Source organism: Lissotriton vulgaris, chromosome 3_1 (assembly GCF_964263255.1).
Source record: "Lissotriton vulgaris chromosome 3_1, aLisVul1.2, whole genome shotgun sequence".
In the NCBI taxonomy this organism is placed as follows: Eukaryota; Metazoa; Chordata; class Amphibia; order Caudata; family Salamandridae; genus Lissotriton; species Lissotriton vulgaris.
The window spans coordinates 468,351,543-468,374,688 of record NC_141689.1 but is presented as its reverse complement, the minus strand read 5'-3'; the positions used below and the strand labels follow the sequence as shown (position 1 = coordinate 468,374,688).

The following is a 23,146-nucleotide window of genomic DNA, read 5'->3' as shown; positions in this document are numbered from 1 at the left end:
AGCTCAGATAGGCAGTGTAAGAATCATGTCTTATTTTAACTTTGGTGCAAGATAGTGTTCACTCTGCCCTCCAGAAGGAACTGTTCTCTTCAAATGACTCCTAGAAGGCCTGTTACTGTAGTTGACTAATTCCCTGTCTGTGTTTCTTGAAGCTTTATGCTTTGATCTGTTGCTCCCCTTTATCTAGACGCCCACAGGGAACTCCACCGATATCCCCTTGGTAACACCACTGTTTCTACTGTGGAAACCCACCAGTCTGGCTCAGCTGGAGCGTTACAGTTTACTCGGCCACTGACAGCTGGCCGGCTATCAGGGAGCGCTACCCCCTCGTACTCCCTTCCGCTGATCCTGGCCTCAGATCTCAACAGAGAGGACTATGGAGGCCTCTGGAGACAGGGGCCCGCTTCCCCAGTCACTCGTTAACCTCTTCCCCCCCCTCCTTCCACCTTACTTGAAGCTACTCGTCGTAGAGCGGGGCACAGTCTCTTCAATCGCTCTTGGTCCCGTTGTCGAGTTCAGCGCCCTCACGCCAGACGCGAGGAAAGCCCAGACCGCTGCTGCCGGGGAACCAGTTTCCCACGCTGCTCGCACCAATCCTTCGTTCCCATGCGCGGAAAAGTAGCGTCTCCAGGCGGCACCGCCTCAGCCGCACAGGGACCAGCTTCACTCCGAGTCTGCGCAGCGCCCAGCACTATTCAGACTTCACACAGGGACCAACGCCACAGAGTCTGCGCGAGGCCAGTGCTCCCTCGCCCATGCGCTAAACCCGGCAGGCCTCAGAAGGCACACCTCCACTTCGGTGGTTTCTAGGGCAGCGTAGGGAGCTTCGACTCCTTCGGATCTTCCGTTGGTTAACCGGTAAGGTGATCTGACAAAAGGGGGGGGGGGGTTTCCTTCACGGTCAGTGACAAAATCACAAGAGTTGAAGGGTTGAAAGGGGGCAGTCGGTAACCCACTGATTCCTCCAGTCAGCAACTCCAGTAAGAGGGTTTGGTCAGGGGCGAGTGGGGGAACGTCTCCACGAAGAGGCTGCCTATTCCACTGACAAGCTAACTACTTCTTGTGCGTCCACCTCCCCACACCACTGCCTCTCTCCTCAAGCTCAATAAACTGCACAAAATGGCTTCCTGACCTCTGCCCTTATATAGCCTGTCCACTCAGGGTCCAGAAGGTTCTGGAAGGCCTTAATGTTAACCTATGGGGCATTCTAGGGAATGGCAGTTGTGACAGTTGGTAGCCACCATTTTGTTGAACTGGGTGAATTCCAGTCAGAAAAGGCACCTAGGCCTAAGGTAAAAAATTATGAGGGGAAAAGAGCATCTATCCCCCAGGCCAGCACCATAAAAATCTAGTGGACCCAAAAAGATAGTAAGGGAATGAGGGGCAAAAAGGGGACAAAATAAATAATAAATTGGAGGGACTACCCAAAGGCAGACAGGTCTAACACTGGTGCATAGAGACTGATACCATCAGCTAATTGAAACCCTGAAACGAAGAAGAAAAGTGATTGAGAATCCTGTAGTGACATCATACAGGAGTGGCAGAGACTGAGTCCAGAAGAGGGTTCGAGTATTTCGGAACCATGGCAGCGTAGATGAGGCGTAGCGGTGCGGACGTGTATTTGTGAGCCTTAGAGAGAGAGCAGAGTCCCGAGCACATTGAAGACAAAGCGAGAGAGAGAGGGATCAGCTCCGCTGCTGAAATGGAAAGACGCACGTCTAAGGTGAGGCGTTCTGAGCTTAGTGTAGAATATATCTAATCAGTCATGTTTACTCCCCTTTTAGGTTATAGGTAGCAACTAATTTAACTCATGTCTCTTTTGCTCATTCTGTCATGCTTAATTGTAGAATAAAGATTTAATGATAAATATCTTTGAATGTTGTTTTTATGAATGAGATTGACCTTTCCTTTTAACCAGGTGCTGTCATACAGAAGGATGGGATATGCCCTTCTGCAAAGGTAACTGATGCTGAGGGGAGAGTGTGAACTTCATTTGGGAAATAACTCTTAAAGGTGAATCCCCATTAGTATCCCCATTAGTGTATATCGTCGGGTGACGTTAAAGATATCGTCGGGTGACGTTAAAGATATCGTCGGGTGACGTTAAAGATATCGTCGGGAGACGTTAAAAAATCGTCGGGAGACTTTAAAGAATATAATATGAGGTAAATATAGGATGAGTTATGGAATCCATTAGATGTTAGTGGTATGTTTGACTGTATAGGCTTGTAAATAGCTTCTTTTCACCTCTCAGGTGAGTATTTTAGATATCTTGTAAATAGTGGCCTGAGAAGAGTGTCGTTACGTGACGACTGGGTTAGCCACGGTTGGTGAGCTGCCTGTTCTAAGAATCTGGTCGTTACACATATCCACCATTTAAAATGTACTTGCATGTTTCACACACTAATCCTCTATGGGTCCGGGAGTAGCGTGCTACTCGCCGAAAAAGCGCTTTGACGCCTCGTCAGGAGTAGTAACCGCTATACAAATGCAATTACAATAAAATACAATACAATAGGCTCGCACCAAACCTCCAAGCAAAAGAAAGCCAGCCTACTAGTCTCCCATCCCTCCGACATGGCCCCCACCTCTATCCCCCAATGGGATAAAAGGAGTCCCAACACACCACAAAGACCTGTTTTTTCGTTTCTGCACTACTCCGAGTGCAGTTTCCTGTTTTCAGTTAAGTGGGATTGAGGTCCTGCTTTAGCAGACTCCAGTGTCCCTGGGGTCAAGGTTTGCTGGTCAGGCTGGGTCAAATTCATGTTGTGTGTTCTGTGTCTCATGCTCCCTGAGTTTGGTGGTCCTGCTATAGCGGACTCTCAGGGAGCGCGGTTCCGTCCTTGTCTGTGCTGGACGCTTACTGTGTGAAAATTGCTGGTTACTCTGCCGGTCTTGTCCTGCTTAAGTGCACTTCCTGGTGAGTCGCAGTCTTTCTGTAAGGTGTTTACTCACCTTTCCAACCTTCCCTTGTGCTGCATTTAGCGCCATGCAGGGTAGTCTAGGTTCGGCCTCGTCTTTCTGTCTGCGGTTTCCTCTCAAGGGACTTTGGGCGTGACTAAGTTACGGGCAGAGGTTCATACTTGCGGGTGGCCCTGGGGATCTATTTACTGGTTGCAAGTCGCGTGCAAGCTTGAGGACGTACCGGTGGCTGTCACTGTGCATTATGGGAGTGTTTCCCTGGCAAGTGGGACGTCTTTGACATTGGGTGTTTGCTGGTTTGGTTAGTTTATTTATTCCTGTGTTGGGCAGTGTGTTGCTGTGATGCGTGATGGAGTCAGGTGGCAAAGCATTTGGGGAGTCCCATTACGTGGAGGAGGTAGAGTCAGCCATCAGAATCGCTTCCTTTGTTAGCAGTTATTCAACAGATGATTCAGGCTGCTGTATTCCAGGACATGGAGGCTGTTCCTCCTTCTAAAAAGTTGAGGATGGATCGTGTTCCCTTGCACGATTCTGATGGGGAGGAAGATTTGGAGCTGAAGTGTCGTTATGTGCAAGGTACGGACTTGAAGAATTGCCTTCAGCACATTTGGTCTGATTTGTTGTTGTTTCCTGAGGCGGGAGTGTCTGAGGAAGACACAAATTTATTTTCCCAGTATCAGAAGAAGGAACCGGAGTCATTATCTTTTAATTATTCGGTTCTAAGGGTTTTGGAATCTGAATGGGGTTCTGTGTTTTTTTTTTTTTTTATGGCGAGGCGCTATCCTTTGCAGGACTTTACAGAAAAGTTCCCTGCTTCTGTGCAAGTGGATTTATTGATGGCCGGCATGACTTCACAGGATGCTATTATTTCCGGGGATTCTTCTCCGGCAGACCCTGTTGATAAGAAGGTGGATGCAGCTGTTAAGCGTACTGTTGGAACTTCCAATTGTGCTATTAGAGCTGGGGCCTATTCATTGTATACTGTTCAGTCTTTGCTGAAAGACTTTCAGTCTTTGATTGAGTTGATGGATCAGGGTAGGGACATTTCACCCACACTCGCTCTGATGGAGCAGCAGGTGCGGCTCTTATCTAACATCTCTTTTGATTCCTTGGGGTAGGTGGCCTGTAAGGCTGTCTCTTCTGTCTCTGCTCGCCGACAGGTGTGGTTATGTTCTTGGAAGGCGGATGCAATGATGCAACACAGAAGGAATTATTGATGAAAATTCCTTTCTCTGAGGTGAAACTCTATGGGCCTTCTCTGGAGGATACGGTTGAGAAGTCTGCTGAAGATTGCAAACTTCTGGCTCTGGAGAGGTCGGCCTGTCCATGGTTCTTTGGTGTTCGGAGGTCTTTTGGTCCGTCTAGGCAAGAGAGGGCTCACCAGCCCCTTTGTGGCAGGGGTTTGGCCGGGGTGCTCCTTCCACTGACAAGTCTAGGTTCCCTACCTATTCTTCCACCTCCTCCTCTATTTTCAAACTCTGACTGTATGGCTGTGAACAGGGTACAAGTGAGGGGACGCCTGTCTCTTTTTGAAGACAGGTAGAGATGTTCCATTTCGGATCAGTGGGTCGTTAAGGTGGTGACAGAGGGGTTTCGCATTGGTTTTACGATGAGACCCGGACAGTTTTCAGGTCACACCTTGTCCCCAGGATGGATTGAGAAGAAGAGCTCTCCTGACAAGGGTTCCGAGTCTTGTGGAAAAAGGGTCGTGGTTCCAGTTCCCACAGACTAAGTGGGGCTCAGGGTTTATTCCATTCTTTTTCTGGTCGAAAAGCATACCGGAGACCTCAGGCCTGTGTTGGATCTAAAATGGCTGAATCTGTTCAACCCCCCCCATCCCCCCCCCCCCCACGTGTCAAATTCAAGATGGTATCTCTGCAGCTGATTCATCCCAATTATAAAGGCTTACAAAAAAAACACTGACAACGCTAAAAGGCAGGCAGCCAACACCTACTGGCTTTGCCAATGCTTGTTTTTCTTATTGAACCTTTATGGAGTAGCAGTGTGTTATCCTTAAGGCTTAAAGTGGACCGGGTCCTTGCGGGTGTCAGAACCGGAAGTAATTACAAATGGACATTAAACAAGTCCCTAGCGGGCAGTATGTTCATTTCCTTAACTTTATTGGCAAAAATACTTATTGATTTCTGAATACTAAATGTAAAAAACTATAATCTATTCAATACCAGGGATATATTTCCTACTTTACTTAATCTTGTATTCCCTGAGTGTTAGCTATTACCAAGATGATTTTTTTTTTCGTTTAGTATATTATGTTATGTAGTACATACTTTGAACTCAGTCACCTGGAGGTGGTTATAACAGGACGAGATTGAAAGCTTTCAGGTTGAGGCTGGAGGCAGTGCGACTTTCTCACAGTTCCAGTCAGTGGTTATTGTGTGTAAATGTGTGTGTGAAGGAGGTAGGCAGCTATCAAAATATTGACAAGGTGAGAGTGAAAGAAAATGCAGTGCTTACAAGTGCACATGGGCGTTCTGTTTTTGGTGGGTGATGAAGGAAAGTACATGGAAGTGTGTTCAGGAGAGTGAGAAAAGAGGGTGCTGAAGAGAAAAGAGATGGGGTTTAAGATATGCTAACAAGTGTGTGATTCCTTTGTGTATTTGGTGGGTGATAAAGTGAAAGAAGTACATGGAAGTGTGTTCCGGAGAGAGAGAGAGAGAGAGAGAGGGAGAGAGAGAGAGAGAGAGAGAGAGAGAGAGAGAAGAGGGTGCTGAAAAGGGAAATGATAGGGTTTAAGATATGGACCATACTTGAAGGGCAAAAGGACTTGTATATCTAACATAGAGTGAACATAACAGAACTAGCGAGGCATTCTGAAGATCAGTACTCCTTTCACAGGCCTCAGTAATGTTTAATTCAGTGTCATCATTGCAGAATTGAAACATTTCAATATTTATTATTTACATTAAGATCATTGCTGGTACTAATGCAGAACAATGGCAGCATATTAACGGAAGATACATTTACAAATAAAGGATCTAATTATACACCATTTATATAGTTCGCCGTTATCCGGAAAGGGTTGGAATAGCCCGACACCTCTGGACCATGGTTGGAAGATTTTGTGCTAGAATGTGTTTGGTACACTGTTGCTTTCATCATACACTTACACGCTACGCTCTTCTATGTGATACTTCTAATTGATTATAGATGTTTTTACTTTTAAGTTTGACTCTTTCGCAGTAGACTTGTATTGTTCTCTCTTTTCTTCCCCCGGTCCGCCGTGTTAATATTTTCATGTCAGCCATTTCATCCTGAGTCTCATGCTGAAGGAGACCGCACCTTAGTTATTTCTGTGGAGAAGACTGAAGACACGAACGTGCATCGATCAATCTTTTGTGGCAATGGTGTAAGAGGAAACAACATTTACAAAATCGCCCATGTGTTCACCAAGGCATGCCATTAATATCTGCATTTAGGGATGCTCAGACCAGGGTTAGCTGCCTCCCCCCCACACCCCCGATGAAGGGTTGTACTTTGCCTAGATGCGCCTGTGGTGAAAGGCTTCCATTCTCGGCGCGTTTTGCAGCAAAAATGTCCGGCCGCAAGATCCTGACACCACTTTAAGATGAAACGACTGAATCTACAGTTATTTCCATGGCATCCAAAATGACACTCGGAAGAAAAAAACACTCCTCTTCAAAGCTGAGCAAAAACAACACTTGGTCCTACCACTGTTCATGTGATGATAAAATGAATGTTTCTCACTTCTGGCCATGGGCTTCGAAATGGGAGAGGCATTGGTAGCGAGTGTTCCTGTTTATATCTGGCATTTTGGAAGATGCCAGCTTTCACACCCCTAGCTCTCCCCCACTCTCCCACATACTGATACTCGCACCCTCCTCCCTGCATCTGTAACCGGTGCAACCACGTTGGCACATGCCCCTTCCTTCACAGTGTTCAAAGCTTTCAATCCACACCCTTAGCCCCCCTTATCGCTGGCTGTAATCGGTCGCTGCACGTGCCGGCTACATTACTTCGCATGGCTCCTTCCCTGACAGCCGATAAGGCAGACAATACATTAGTGTAAATGCTCCCATGTTAAACACCAGCCATGGTAGTTCTGTTTAATTCCCTATTAACCTTTGAAAGGGTTCTTAGGAGAGCCTTTGATTGTAAATTCAAAGTGTCATGAAATTGCTGCTCATGTAAAGCGCTCCACTACCTTCGGGTCATGTTCGCGCTATATAAAACTACAACAACAAAAAACAACACCTGACCTGCCATAACCAGATGGGAGGAGGGAAGAGAGGCCATCACAAACGATTTACAAAAAGGGGGTGGTGATGAACAGAGTGTCTGAGTTAAACAGACCACTCTTACCCAGTCCAAAGATCAGGGCTTGATCCATCACCGTTATTTATCTCACTGCCCCATCCCAGCTCAGAACCTGGCTATATGCAAATCAGTCTGTCCCTGGCCCAGTGCATCATGGGAACAGGGCAGACTAAACTACCAAGCCAATTCTTCACCAGACCCTTGCTCATTGCACCATCAGGATTCAAGCAAACCGGGCCGAAGACGGCTGTAATGCCAGAAACCGCTCCCCGGGAGCTTGTTTCCTTCCCAGTGTAAGAATTGGCTTTTGTAGTTTGGTTTGCCCTGTTCCCATCATGCACTGGAACAGGAACAGACTAATTTGCATACAGCCAGGTTCTGAAACTGGGATGGTGCAGTGAGCTAAAAAACGGTGTTGGATCTAGCCCTGATCTCTTGACTGGGTGAGAGCTTTCTGCTTAATTCAGAGACTCTGTCCCTCACCACCCCTTGTTGTAAATATTTTTGTCCGCCCTAAGCGTGGAAGGGTATTCTCAGATGTGAGACCCTTGCTCATTGCACCATCAGGATTCAAGCAAACCGGGCCGAAGACGGCTGTAATGCCAGAAACCGGTCCCCGGGAGCTTGTTTCCTTCCCAGTGTAAGAATTGGCTTTTGTAGTTTGGTTTGCCCTGTTCCCATCATGCACTGGAACAGGAACAGACTAATTTGCATACAGCCAGGTTCTGAAACTGGGATGGTGCAGTGAGCTAAAAAACGGTGTTGGATCTAGCCCTGATCTCTTGACTGGGTGAGAGCTTTCTGCTTAATTCAGAGACTCTGTCCCTCACCACCCCTTGTTGTAAATATTTTTGTCCACCCTAAGCGTGGAAGGGTATTCTCAGATGTGAGACCCTTGCTCATTGCACCATCGGGATTCAAGCAAACCGGGCCGAAGACGGCTGTAATGCCAGAAACCGGTCCCCGGGAGCTTGTTTCCTTCCCAGTGTAAGAATTGGCTTTTGTAGTTTGGTTTGCCCTGTTCCCATCATGCACTGGAACAGGAACAGACTAATTTGCATACAGCCAGGTTCTGAAACTGGGATGGTGCAGTGAGCTAAAAAACGGTGTTGGATCTAGCCCTGATCTCTTGACTGGGTGAGAGCTTTCTGCTTAATTCAGAGACTCTGTCCCTCACCACCCCTTGTTGTAAATATTTTTGTCCACCCTAAGCGTGGAAGGGTATTCTCAGATGTGAGACCCTTGCTCATTGCACCATCAGGATTCAAGCAAACCGGGCCGAAGACGGCTGTAATGCCAGAAACCGGTCCCCGGGAGCTTGTTTCCTTCCCAGTGTAAGAATTGGCTTTTGTAGTTTGGTTTGCCCTGTTCCCATCATGCACTGGAACAGGAACAGACTAATTTGCATACAGCCAGGTTCTGAAACTGGGATGGTGCAGTGAGCTAAAAAACGGTGTTGGATCTAGCCCGTATCTCTTGACTGGGTGAGAGCTTTCTGCTTAATTCAGAGACTCTGTCCCTCACCACCCCTTGTTGTAAATATTTTTGTCCACCCTAAGCGTGGAAGGGTATTCTCAGATGTGAGACCCTTGCTCATTGCACCATCAGGATTCAAGCAAACCGGGCCGAAGACGGCTGTAATGCCAGAAACCGGTCCCCGGGAGCTTGTTTCCTTCCCAGTGTAAGAATTGGCTTTTGTAGTTTGGTTTGCCCTGTTCCCATCATGCACTGGAACAGGAACAGACTAATTTGCATACAGCCAGGTTCTGAAACTGGGATGGTGCAGTGAGCTAAAAAACGGTGTTGGATCTAGCCCTGATCTCTTGACTGGGTGAGAGCTTTCTGCTTAATTCAGAGACTCTGTCCCTCACCACCCCTTGTTGTAAATATGAGTTGCACATAGGAGAGGTAATTACAATTAGCTGGCGAGGTCCCTGTAGCTTACAAGCTACTCGTCGGAGAACCCTGGTCTATGTAGTGCATGTATGACATAAAGAACTGAATGTGTAATTACGTAGTGCACATTTTAGTTTAAAAATTGGCGTTCTTGCTATACAATGGAATGCAGAAGAATACATCCAACCAGTGAATAGCAGAAAGTGGGAGAGTAATATTCCCCTGAGGCGTAGCCAAAGCCCACTATGTGTTTTTAGGTCGAGCCTAGAGCAGCGCCCATGCACTGATCTAGGAGATGACCGTTTGGAATCTGTCTTCACTTTTCAGAAACTTGTGCATGCCATGGCATCCACCTTGCGGGAGTGAGCAGCGGCGCACTGGGGTCATCTGTTTGTAATTAGCGTTGCTGCGCTTGTTTTTCATGTACTTTACTGCCACTGAAGAGAGAGGCTCTAGTGCACGCAGGAGCCATCTGTTTGTAATTAACGTTGCAACGCTTGTTTTCTATGTACTTTACTGACACTGAAGAGAGAGGCTCTAGTCTTGCTTTCAAACTGAAAACTGCTGATAACGTGTCTGGTATGCTACAAGTTTGATGTGCATATCATAATGTTTCTAGTACATAAATGCTTGATGTGCGTAAAATGAAGCAGTTGTTGAATATTTTTGGAAAGAAATTGTAAATGAACTGCTTGTCTTCTATACATACTGAAAATATCCACGACCAGCGTATAATTTAACAAATCTTGTTATAGCGCATTTTGCTTCCATGGTATTATTTGTATATGACTGCAAGTGTGGTATGGTTGTGTTCAAGGCTGGCGGTGACACCGTTCAACTGCCTGAGTGCGCGGCTGACTCGTCATTGAAACAACGGCACAAGCCCGCTTTGGCTTTCTAGGAACTCTTGGCGCTTGCTTGATACAGGGTTTGTTTTTGCAGTTCTGTTCAGTGTGGAGCGTGTCAGTTCAGGCAGCCTTCAGATATGCGCAGCCTGAGCCCGTGACCACTGGGACAGCAGCTGGCCAAAAATACACACTTGGCAACCTTTGTTTACACGTTTCCAGGAGGGCGGGCATCCAGTTGGCGTCCATAACAAACTGCCGGTTTGTGGAGCCTTAAAAGTGAAACCAATCATTTCTTTAAAAGGAAAAACCGACGCAGACATTTAATAGGTTTGTTCAGTTTGGGCTAAACGAGAAGTCTTGTGGAAGAGGTAACTGCCTTAGAGGGGAACGCACAGCTGGTTTCCCTTTAGTTTCAGCCACACTGCTATACAACATGGCTAAAACATTTAAACAAAGCCAACAGCTCTTGCGTAGTAATGTGTTGCATGGCTAAACACTTGCAATGTCCCAAAGGCGAGACCTATTGGCTATGCCAATGCATGTTTAAAGTACTGCTAACAAACAACTTTGCTGACAACTTTTTTGTGAAGCCTAATCTAGAAGTGGCAAGGCTGGAAGAAGTGCACATCGAGTTATAGACTACTTTCTAAATACTGTGTAAGTTACTCCTAACCTTTCTTGCATACAGGTGGCAGTACATAATACAGCTTTGAACACAAGATAAAAACCTAAAACGGGATAGGAGTGCTCATTCACGGAGTACCATGCAGAAAATGTAGATTCCAATGCACGCAATCTTTTCTTGGTGTAACTTTCATTGTCCCTCATTGTGCACTTTCGAGTCATATTGGTAAAAAAAGAAAGCAACTGGCAGCTATTATTGGTGTCCCTGGTAGGCAATAACATTTAGCAGTTGTTTTAAGACGGTATCAGAAGTGAATCAAGTAAAAAAAAACTGCTTTTGGTTCGCAATTGTGCAGATGTTAACAAGCCTTACTTTGTGCTTTGTTTGCAGGTGGCAACAAAGATAACATTAGGGCAGGCTGTAAGAAATGTGGATACCGTAAGTACAGTACCAACATATTTTTTGCGCAAGGTTAATATGTAGGCTATTGTATATTTGTTGTACTTGTAGTTTATTCGTAGGGAGATATTTTCTTACATTTAACACACCTCAGGCAACACAGCAATTATTTTTTGAACATGCTTATACCACAAGAGAAGCAAAACAGTAAAGTATTGTATTGTATTGTAATTGCCTTTTTATATAGCGCTTACTACCCCGGACGAGGCGTCTAAGCACTTTTTCAGTGACTAGCACGCTACTCCGGAACCCAAATAGATTAGTGGTGAATTAGTATATTGAAATATGAAGTTAATTTGAGCGGTGGATATGTTTAGTCTGTTATTTGGATTGAGAAGAACAGTGGAGGGATAGAAGATAAATGGTTTGCATTTATATTGTGCTTGCTACCCCTGGTAAGGTGCTGAAACACTTTTCGACGAGTAGCACGCTACTCTGGAACCAAAAAAGGATTAGTGGTGAATTGGTATAGGGAAATGTGAAATTAATTTGAGCGGTGGACATGTCTGTTATTTGGATTGAAAAAGATAGTGAAAGGATGGAAGAGGGAAGGGTTTGGATTTATATAGCACTTGCACCCCTTATGAGGGGTTGTAGCACTGTTCGGCGAGTAGCAGGCTACTCTGGAACCCAAAAAGCATTAGTAGTGAATTAGTGTAGGGAAATATGAAATTAATTTGATGTCAGCGGTGGTCACGTTAGACTGTGATTTGGATTTTAAACGGAATGGTGGAGGGATAGGAGAAGGGTCTATAGTTTTTGGGGTGTGTTTTTTTGGCATTCATAGCAGGAGGGGGTTTGAGATGAGAGAAGGGGAGGTGGAGGTCGAAAAAGCCAGAGGCAAGTGTTCAGAAAGGCTTGTTTGGGAGATCTGAATAGTAAAAGAGGTATGAGATGATGCAAGGAGGGGTTGGTGGAGGAAAGAGTATAGAAAGGGTTATTTTGGGGACCATAGTAGTGGTCTGGGGTTTGGGATGAATGGGAGAGTGGAGGTAGATGATATATTGAGAGAGTTATTAGGTGAGAAATAGGGTAGTGCATTGGAAAGAGTTGTAGAATGAGGTTTGAGATGAGTCCGAGAGTTAAGGTAGAGGATATATTGAGAGTGGTATACAGTGAGAGAGTAGTGGAATGAGGTTTGAGATGACACAGAGTGGAGGTAGAGGGTGAAGTATAGGGTAGTGCATTAATTATGCTGATTTAGAAGTAAAGTAATAAATATTAAGATACATAAGTACATGGAATTTGTAGAAGTAGAAGAAAGATAATATATTTAGATTAATGTTGCATTTAATACATTCAGACTTTCAGATGTTGATGTACTTAAATGTTTTCTTTGTAATTCAATAATGAAGGAATTGTAGATAAATAGTTATGACGAAAGATTTACTTATTTATGCAATAAATGAATATATGTTTAACATAGAATAATGTAACTAAGTAATATGTACATTTATTAAGCAGAACTAAAGAATATTTACATATTTAAAAAATATAATTATGATTCATGTTTATACAAAGCAATACACTTATCTAGGTACATATATTTATTCCAAATAAATGCTGATATAGAGAGGGATATGCTGTATATTTATGTTTGAGTATGGTGGTTATGTGGGGAAGAGCCAATTCTTGAGTAGTTTTTTGAAGATAAGGTGGTTATCCGTTGATCTAATGTTTGGGGGTAAAGAGTTCCATAGTTTAGCTGCTTGAACAGAGAAGGATTTGCCACCCATGGTAGTTTTCGTGTACGGTAGGATTTTGAGGCAAGGTGCCACTCTAGAACTGAGGTTCCTTTGTTGATTGTATTTTGTGATTTTATTCGTGAGGAAAAGCGGTTGTTCCATGTATCGCTTTGTGGGTGATATAAAGCAGCTAAATAAAGTGTGGATCTTCTGGCAGCCGGTAACCAATGTAGAGCTCTCAAGGCAGGGGAGATGTGGACCTGCTGTTTTATATGTAACATTAGTCTGGCAGCAAAGTTTGGAATCCGTTGTAGTCTTTTCATAGTAGTTTAAGGGGATCCATGGTTTAGGCTATTGGCGTAATCATGTCTGGACAGAACAAGAGAGATGGTAGACTGGACCTTTTGTGGGAATCCCAGGTAGGGGAAAATTAATCGCAGAGTTTGTATAGTGACAAAGCTTGATCTTCCTAGTTTGTCCACTTGCGCATTCATTGATAGCTTGAAGTCCTGGGTCATTCTGAGGTTTCTTACTTCCTTTGATACTTTAGGCGGTGGTCCCAGATCATCAGGCCATGTGGCGCTTTGGTCATAATTTTTCCAGTCGCCGCATTTGAGTTTTTCTGTTTTGGAAGCATTCAATTTGAGATAGCTCCATGTTATCCATTGATCCACTGCTCTGAGGCAACTGAAAATTGGTGCGTTTCCAATGTCTTTGGAGCATTCCAGTTGAAAAAGTATTTGCATGTCATCTGCATACTTGCAGCACGTGAGGTGAAATTGATTGATCAGGCCCAGTAATGACTTAATGTAGATGTTGAAAAGCATGGGTGAGATGATAGAGCCTTGAGGGACTCCTGCTTTTGTTAAGCACAGTTTGGAAGAGAAAGGTGGGGGGGAGGGAGTATAGATAACATTAGTTCTGTTGTGAAGGTAGGATGTGATCCAGTCAAGAGCAGTCCCCTCTATACCGGCTTCATAGAGTCTTTGTACCAGAGTGTCATGGTCAACTGTGTCGAAGGCAGGTGAGAGATCCAATAGAAGTAGCGCAGCATCCCCGTTGCAGTCAACTGTGTTCTTAAGGTCATCCCAGTTGGCAACAAGGGCAGATTCCGTGGCTCTTCCTGGACGCAATCCCGTTTGTAAGTCTAAAAGAATGGCATTATCTTCAGTTAATTTTTACATCTGGGCAAATGCTGCTCTTCCTATCAGTTTGCCCAGGAAAGGACAATTTTTAATCGGTCTGTAGTTGTCGGGTTACAGCAGGTCTAGGTTTGTTTTCTTTAGTAGTGGGCTTATGCATGACTTTTTTAGTTCTTCTGAAAATATTCCCATAGTTAAGGAATATTTGATGATTCTTCTTAGTGGTGTAGCAGCAGAGGTTGTGAGAAGAATTTTCTTGAAGGTTTTTGGTGGACAGGGATCAGAAGGGTTGCCGGCAGGCCTGCTTTCTTTGACCAGGTCCAGAACTTCATTTTGTGAAATTTGTTGGAAGGAATCGAGAGGCTTGGTTAGTGTATTCTTGGATTGTTGGTTTTGAAAAGGGTCGGTGCTGGTGTTTTTTCTTTGTTTTAAATATGAGTCCAACTTGTCTGCTTTGGCCGTGAAATGATTTGCCAGTTTGTCTGGGAAATCTTGACTAATGGGATTCGCTCCTTCTAGGCAATTTGGTTTGCAAAATTCAGTGAGAATTTTATAGAATTCTGTATTTGCACATTTAGCATTCTGTCTGAATAGTATCTTTGTTTGCTGTTTTGATAGCTGACTTGTATAATCTGTTAGGTTTCTGTAGCCTAAGTGTGTCTTGATTGTTTTTTTGTTTTGAGCCAGGCATGTTGCAGTTTTCTAGTTTGTTGTTTTATCTCTTTTAGCTCTGGGTTCCTCCAAGGTGCCTGTTTTAATCTTTTTTGTTATATAATTTTTAGTGGCGTTAGGATATCAAAAGCTTCCTGTAGCCACTCAGATAGTTTTCTAACAGAATTTATTGTCTCTAGATCTGTGCTGGATGTTAGCCTTGTTTCTAAGTGTTCAAAATTTAGCTTGTTCCACGGTCGATAGGTGGATGCACGTAAGGTGGTTTTAGGTCTGTCAATGTTGTTTTATGTTATGATGGGTCGTTTGTACTGGTGCAAGGTGCCCACTAGAATAGTGGACAGCATATGCCAGGCCATCTTCGCACACAAATTTCCCCACTTGTTACCTCCATCCACATCTTGTTATTTGAGAGCACATTAGACCAGCTATATACTATGCAGGCCGCCAACAAATCGAAACCATACCTCTCGATCCTTGTATATGGGTAAGCACACAACTGATGTTCTACGTGTCTGGAAGTCTGGTTGGCCAATGTGTACTGTGTGTTGATGCGCCTATAGCCATATTCCTAAGTCAACCTATTCACAAGTGTATGTCATTTATACCAGTATGTGTGTAGATGTGTGCATAACTGCAAGTAGTATACATACATCATGCCAATTGGTATTCTCAATTCCGATTTCAATTTCAACTTTTAAAAGTAGTTGCTCTGTAATTTGACATCTGTTCTGTTTAATGATCGATTTTTCCCTTAAAATGGCTTTGGTTGATGTAAGTTAATTTATTTCCATGGACAACGGGACCAGTGAAAGTCATACAGAAGCATATACTTATTTTACTTACATACTTTTTAGTAATTAACTAGTAATTGTTTTTCTTTTTATTTCAGCCGGTCATTTGACATTTGAATGTAGGAATTTTCTTCGGGTTGACCCAAAAAGAGACATTGTTTTAGATGTTAGTAGTACCAGTAGTGAAGAGAGTGAAGAGGAACTCGAGGAGGTCGGAAGAGTGCAAGTTATTGCAGATAAAAAGAGTAAGTTTAAAACGTTATTTTTGGTTTTGTAGAAATCTATAAAACGCAAGTTCTAGATTTTGGAAACTACTGTGCTATACGAAGATCTGTGTTCCCTGGAGAAGTCTTTGAAAGAGTAATGGTAATGACTTCCCCATAGCCACACAGTATCTTTGAGATGCGTTGTACTCTGCTTAGCCACCAACTTCAAGATTTAGTAAAAAGGAGCCATTATTTTGACAATGTCTCCTATTGCTACCTCAAATGGTAACTTGCATTATTATTTCACAATTATTTAGTTTCATGTTCTTTTACAATTATTTATTTTCGTGTTCTGTACTATATAGTGAGACCTGTTCATGCCTTACATAATTTTCACTCATATTTAGCTTCCGCCCTCCACAGCGTACAGCATGGGACAATGAGTCAGCCTACTTTTCCCATTGGAATCCTTCACTTTGAGTGAAAGCACAAAACCTGTGCACATTGTTCACATCTGCCTAAACATAATTTATTTCTCATTAGTAGCAACGCTGGTTCGAAGCGGGCTTTTCTTATTTTATTTATGTTTTATATTGAGTGTAAATGCCCGCTATTTATTTTGCCTGTACTCTCTTGTAAAGTGCCATTCACGCTGAGATAGAAAAGGACACAGTATTTTGCCATTTTTTACAGCAAAGTCTTTAAGCATAGGACTGGCACACTGCTGTCCATGCTGAGCTGTAAAATGACAAAATCCAATTACCACTCTGCTAATCCTATGCTTAGAGACTTTGATAGAAAAGCAGACATTTGAGGTGAGCAGATCTAGATTGTCACTGGTGTTGAGAGTGCTCTATACAGGAGCTGCTTTCCACCTAAACTTGAGAACTTCCCAGCGTTTTCTGCTTCTTTTTTGCATAGTGTATGCGTCACTCTGTCTGAAAGGGTATTCTTTTGATTATATATGCTCATTTTATATGAGTCCAAGTCAATAACGGCATACATTTAAACACAGTTGGATGGTGGATTCATCTCCATAGCCAAACAAATACAAAATAATATTGTTATAAAAAGGTGCTTTCCCTAGTTGTAACCAAGTCCACTAAAGGGAGTAGAAACGTGTGACGATCGGGTTTCTTGGGCACCAGGGCAGTCATGGGGTTACAAGTCAAGTTTTGTTTCATCAGTTGAAGTGATTTTCTGATTGTGTCCTGGGACTACAGTACTACTGGACCCCAAACTGGATAACCAAGTACTCCTGTTCAGCACTGGACTCTCTCAAGGTAGCAAGACAGAGCAGTCCAAGGCTTTCTCAAGGAGGTGAGGTGAGTTAGAAATTTATAATACAGTTTAGAATCAATCATTTTTATTGTGTGGTAAAACATTGTAATACACAGCTCAGCTGCCTACATCAACTTGCCGGCAGAACGTAATCTCTGGAAAGCTACACAGCGTACGGGTCTACAACCCGGAGGGCGACCCCGCGAAAGAGATTTCGAGCCTTAACAAATGCCAAGCTAATGGCACAAAACCCTTTTTTAACAGATGGGAACAGACAAAGAAAAAAGACAAACACCCAACCCCCCCTCCCATCAACCCCCCACTCCCTCCCAGCTCCACTTCAGCCTCAAACTCCACCAACCACCTCGAAAACCCCCAGACCCATCTTGCCACTCCTCAGGTAACGTCAACGGCCCCCCTAGGCTCCAAAGAAATTAGCTGCAGTATTTGTAGGTACTTCGGGCACGTGACCTCCCTCAGATCCTTAGAAAGGAGTTGCAGGAATGGACCCCCATAACTTCACATATTCAGCGCCCTTCCCGTCCATGCCCAACGAGAGACGTTCCAAAGCCTTTGGATCCAATCCCGCGGGTCCGGTGTAGCAGAGGAGCCCCATTGCGCCAGAAGGACCTGCGTGCCGCAAGCCGAGCTAATGCAATCTGCCTACCCCTCAGCGAGCGCAGTGGAAAAGACTTGGGATGGGGGAGTCCCAACAGCGTGTGCTCAGGTGCCCGAGGGAATGTAATCTGGAAAGCATCATCCAGTTCATCGAGAACCACCTTCCAATACCGCACCAACTTCGGGTAATGCCACAACAGATGCACCAAAGTACCCGGAAGGCCACACCCCAGCCAGCAGAGGCCTGACTTCGCTACATCCTATGCCTTGATGCGCGCCTGGGTATAGTTCCAATAAGTGGCCACCTTATAGGCAGACTCGGTACCCGCAGTGTTGGAGGCCGTGTGGTGTACGCGATACATTTTTTACGTGTTAAGGGGCGCCCTAACTCCGTCTCCCAGCGAACCTGCACCTTCATACGCAGCTTCTTGGGGTGCAACAGAATCATCGCATATAGTTCAGATATGAGCTTACGGTCATCCTTCTTGCAGACTAACCATCGTTCAAAGGTAGTCAAATGGCGGGACATGGATGCAAAGTTAGATGGTTGGGTCACACAGTGCGCCAATTGCGCATAATGAAAAGCATCAGACTCTGGTAGGTGGAAGTATTCCCTACACAATTGGGGAAAAGGGATCAGGCCTTCAAGGTCAAAGAGGAAGCCCACCCTCTTACAGCCTTCCTCCCACCAGCGGTGGAAGACTGGAGACGCACACCCCGGAAGAAAATCGGGGTTATCAACAATGGTAGTCATCGGGGAGGGAAATGTAGTCCAGCCCTTGCGCTGCGCCAACTGATCCCAGGCTTTCAAAGTTGGGGTGGTCACCGAGGATGAATATAGGCCCCACGCCCTATGCTTGCGAGGCAGCCACAGCTCACGCCAAATGTTACAGCCTGCTACATAAAGTTCCAGTGCTTGCTAGAAAAGGGCCTATTCCACTCCGTGACATATCGGACACAGGACGCTTGATAGTAAGCCGTCAGCAAGGGAAAGTCCAGGCCGTCTTCAGCTTTTGGTGTGGTGACGACGCCAATGCAAGCCTCGGCCGCTTGTTGCTCCATAAGAATTTATTAAGGAGCCCCTGCAGCTTCTGAAGAGTGCCCGGTGGGGAGACTCAAAGGCAGCGTTTGGAAAAGGTAGCGGACCCGCAGGAGGACTGTCCTTTTCAATGCAGCCAACCTCCCATACAAGGCCAGGTTGAGGCGGGACCAGTCCGAGAGTGCTTTGGTGGTTTGATCTACCAGCAGCCCATAATTAAGGGAGACCGTTTTAGCAATAGAGGAGGTCAGCCGGATACCCAGATATTGAATATCAGAATGTACCCACTGAAAAACGAAGTCCTGCTGCAGGTCTTGCACATCTGCGTCGGTTATGGAGATTTTAAGGATTTGCGATTTTGAAAAATTAACTTTGAAGCCCGCAACCTTACCAAATTCGAGGAGTTACGCAGATAGGTACCGTAGGGAGGAGTGAGGCTGAGTAAGCGACGGAATAACATCATCAGCATATAAGCTAATTTTAAGTGCGTCAGCACCAAACTTAATCCCTGCAATACCCACATTTGACCGGATGCGTTGGGCAAAAGGCTCCATATAGAGTGCAAAAAGCAGCGGGGATAAGGGACACACCTGCCGTGTCCCTCTAGTGATGGGAAAAAGGGCTGATTTGCACCCATTCACTCGGACCGCCGCCTTGGGGGGCCGTATAGAGGCACCGAACCCAACGCACAAAGTTGTCACCCAATCCGAAGGCCTTCAGAACTGTGAACAGGTAATCCCAGTCCACCCGATCGAAGGCCTTCTCCGCATCAATGGAAAGAAAATGGGCCTGGGCCCGGGACCGATGGACCAAATCGATGAGGTGAAGAAGCAGTTTGGTGTTATCCCCCCCTCCCCCCCCTTCTTTTCGCGTCGGGATAATACCCGCCTGGTCCGGATCTATGATTCCGTCCATTAGGGGACTGAGCCTCGCCGCCAGAATACTCGCAAAGAATTTTGCATCGATGTTGAGGAGAGAGATCGGCCTATATGAGCCACAGTCTTTAGGATTCTTTCCCTGCTTAAGAATTTATTTATGTTTTTTATAGAGCGCGAACTTGACCCGTTAGGGTATCTGAGCGCTTTACAGAGTCATAGAGTTGTACAAGAGGCATGGGATCACAAGAGTATACCATGAATTAGGGAGGGTGGGGGGGCTACTGAGTACAAGTGGGATGGAAGTATACAGTACAGTTAGTATTACAGTTGCTGAGGACCGGCCCCAGGGTTCTTGGTTGGCCGAAGGTCGACAGAGGAAGGCAATAGTCTCTGTGGTGGTTGGGGGAACGGGGTTTAACCGAGGAATTTACCCATAAGGAAGGATTTGGCCTCCTTTTTGAAACGTGCAAGAGAGGGGATTCTTCTGATGGCGGGTTGGAAGAAGTTCCATATTCTTGGTGCAGCCCTAGCAAACGCCCGATTATAGTTTTCTTTCTTCCGAAAGCGTGCAGGCTTGAGTAGGAGGTCACTGGCAGACCGTGAATTTCTGATTCCTCCGGATACCACAAGTTTCTGTGCAAGATATGCAGGGGAGTTTGAGTGTAGGGCCTTGTGTGTGATGCAAGCTAGCTTAAGTTGTATTCTGGCCTCGAGAGGAAGCCAGTTCAGTGCTTTCAGATGAGAAGAAATGTGATCAAATTTCCTAGTGCCGGTAAGTAGTCTGGCGGCTGCATTGAGGCAGGCTTTTAAAGGTGCTAGGGAGATCTTTGGTAAACCAGAGAGGGTGGAACAGCCTTATTCCAGTCTAGAAATGACTAGTGCTTGGACTGCCAGTTTTAGGTCGGGAGCGTCAAGGAAGGGTTTCAGTTTCCATAGGTAGCTCAGGTGGAATCTGGCAGATTTAGCCATTGAGTTGATGTGGTCTCGCATGTTCAGGTTGCAATTTTCTGACATGGAGGGGGTCACCTCTCCCGTATCAAGAAAGGGAATAGATGGGTTAAAAGAGGAGCCAGCTCCACACAGTAGGTTTTATAAAATATGGCAGAGAAGCCATCCGGCCCCGGGGATTTAGCTACCTTCAGCCGAGCAATCGCAGATATGACCTCCTCTATGCAGATCGCGGAATCTAAAGCGTCCACCGATGTCTGGACAAGGGTTTTCCTGGGGGTGAGGGTTTTCCTGGTGGTGATGGACAGTAAATAAAAAGGCCTGACACCATCTACTGTAACTAGGGCAGACGGTGTACTGCCCCTCCTCCGACGGCCCCTACCCCATTGGGCTCTCGGAGGAAATACTCCAACGACGGAGCTAACAAGGGCTCCGTCAACAGAATACTTAAGTTCCACCCATCTCTTAAGGAGGAGGGCCGGCCGAGGGTTTGGCAGACAGGGTTTGTGATGGAGGAAACTCCAAATCAGGCCCCAAGTTAGTAACATTTCGCAAAGATGCGGTTTCAGCTGACCATTAACTTTGGAATTGTGCAGATCCCAAAAGTCTTTCCAAATTCCATTACAGATTTATAATATTTGCCAAGGCTAGACTATGGCAGTGCTACGCTCTGTGGCCTTCCTAAATATACCTTGGCCCTACTTAGGGCTACATTGAATGCTGCGGCCAGACTGACCACGGGCACAAAAAGAAATGCACATATTTCCCCAGTCTTAAAATCTCTAAATTGAAGCTAGAATACAGCTAAGATTGCCTGCCTGTCTCACAACGCCCTCCATTTCCAAACCCCCAAGTATCTTGTCCAAAAGCTAGAATTATCTGGAGGTGGTAGACCCTCAAGAAGCGCTAACTCCTTCCTCCTGAAACCACAGATATTTCATAAAAAAAGAACTCGTCCAAGAGCTTTCTCCGGTTCTGCCGCGAACGATCTGGAACTCTCCCTCCTGAAGTTCGAAGACTCACCTCCACTCTTGCTTTCAAACTGAAAGTGAAAAGTTTCCTTATGAACAAGTTCTTACCTTAAATGGTTTGGATCTTCTGCTGTAAGATACTGGACTTCTACCTCTGTCCTTCATGTCTTGTACTGATTCAATATATTTTTTTTAATTAAATCTTTTCTTCCCCTCCCAGATCCGCTATTTTTAGCCACTGTGTTTGCTTTTATGTATCCTTGTAACTGTCTTGTTGATTTGTATTTGACGCCTGTAAATCCCTGATCATCTTTAATGTAAAGCGCTCTGATATCCCTTGGGATCTTGTTCGCGCTATATAAATCTTTATAAATAAATAAAATAAATAAACCAGAGGCGTAATGGCGCAGGACGCCAAATAGTCCGCTACTCCCCCAGAGTCCACCTCCTTTCCCCTGTACAGGCCCTGATAGAACTGTCAACAGGAGTCTACAATAAGGGCATCAGTGGAATGTTCAACTGCCTGAGGATCTCTAATGGCCTGTATGGCCGTTAAATGAGCCTGTGCCTGCAATCTATGCGCCAACCCCCCCCCCTTTGTCCCCGCTGAGGTAAAGTTTGTGTCGCAAGCGCAATAAGGCGTGCGCAGCTCTATCTAAATCGAGGTGCTTCAACATGCGCATTTTCGTCACCAACTCCCTCCACACTCTCGGGCCCCCGTCCTCTTATGTATTGCTTCCAAGGCACCCACTTCCCTCTCTAACTCAGCACGCTTCTCTTTGCGTAATCGTGCATATGTTGCCGCAAGCGCAATAAACTTCCCCCACAACACTAGCTTCAGTGCCGCCCATACCGACCGGGATGTGCCTTCCAGGTCATTATCTGCAAGATAATTAGTAATAGTATCCCGTATTCGCGTGACCACTGATTCAGATTGGAGCAGGGAGTCACGGAGGCGCCAGCCGGGCGTCAGCGGAAGCTGACTATGGGAGGTGAGAAGAACTGAAATGAGGGCATGATCTGAAAGCTAGCACGTAGTAATATCCGCTGCTGATAAATGGGGAAGGAGAGAGGACGTGGCCAAAAAGTGATCTAAGCGCGCGTACGTCTTATGTGCTGCAGAATAGTTGGTGTAATGGCGCACTAGGTGCTGCTGGACGCGCCAGATATCATGCAACCCTCCCTCAAGAAGCCACTCTCTCCCCCCCCCTGCGACCTCGCTCTCGACTGAATGTACCTCTGCTCAGACCTGTCCATCCCTGGGTCCATAACAACATTCAAATCCCCACCCACGAGGATCGATGCATCAGGAGACGCTAAAACCTCAGCCAGGGCCATCTTCAAAAAGGGCTCTCGCTGTTCGTTCGGGGCATACAGTGACCCTATTGTTAGCTGCGTCTCCCCCCCCCCCATTGGACGCGGACCGCTAAAGACCTACCCTTAATTTCAACAACTGGAGAAAGGAACAAAAGAAAGCCCAGAAGGATAGGAGACTCAAAAGTCGCCCCGAGTGACAACAGTCCGTCATACAGGCCCAACTAGCAGGGCAACATGGCACCATCATGTAACACTTCTCCGTCCTGATACAGGACACCTTCCCTCACAAGGACAGAGATAGGCAGCAAAACCTCATCAGAGATCAGCCTGCCTCCGGTGCCAGATAAAGACCCAACCAATGCCAGCCCTGTGGACCTCAAGAGGCCCCAGAGTTGTCAGTCACCAGCACCACAGAGGTAACAGCAGCCTCCCTCTCTAGCTGACTTGCAGACACATCAGGCTTCGCAGGCGTAGAGGACCTTCCAACGCGTTGCCATTCGGTGGAGCGCCTGCGCGCCTAGCAGGGGACCCGACCCCTCCAGGCGGAGGGGC

General features: G+C 45.7%; 1 protein-coding gene across 1 annotated transcript in view; it reads left to right on the top strand.

Moving 5' to 3' along the window:
* SREK1IP1 (SREK1 interacting protein 1) overlaps positions 1 to 23,146 on the top strand; it is a 196,232-nt gene that overhangs the window by 8,394 nt on the left and 164,692 nt on the right. The window contains exons 2-3 of the mRNA XM_086960690.1: positions 10,978 to 11,025; positions 15,435 to 15,581. Coding sequence (XP_086816816.1) covers positions 10,978 to 11,025; positions 15,435 to 15,581 — 195 coding nt within the window. The remainder of the gene's footprint in view (positions 1 to 10,977; positions 11,026 to 15,434; positions 15,582 to 23,146) is intronic.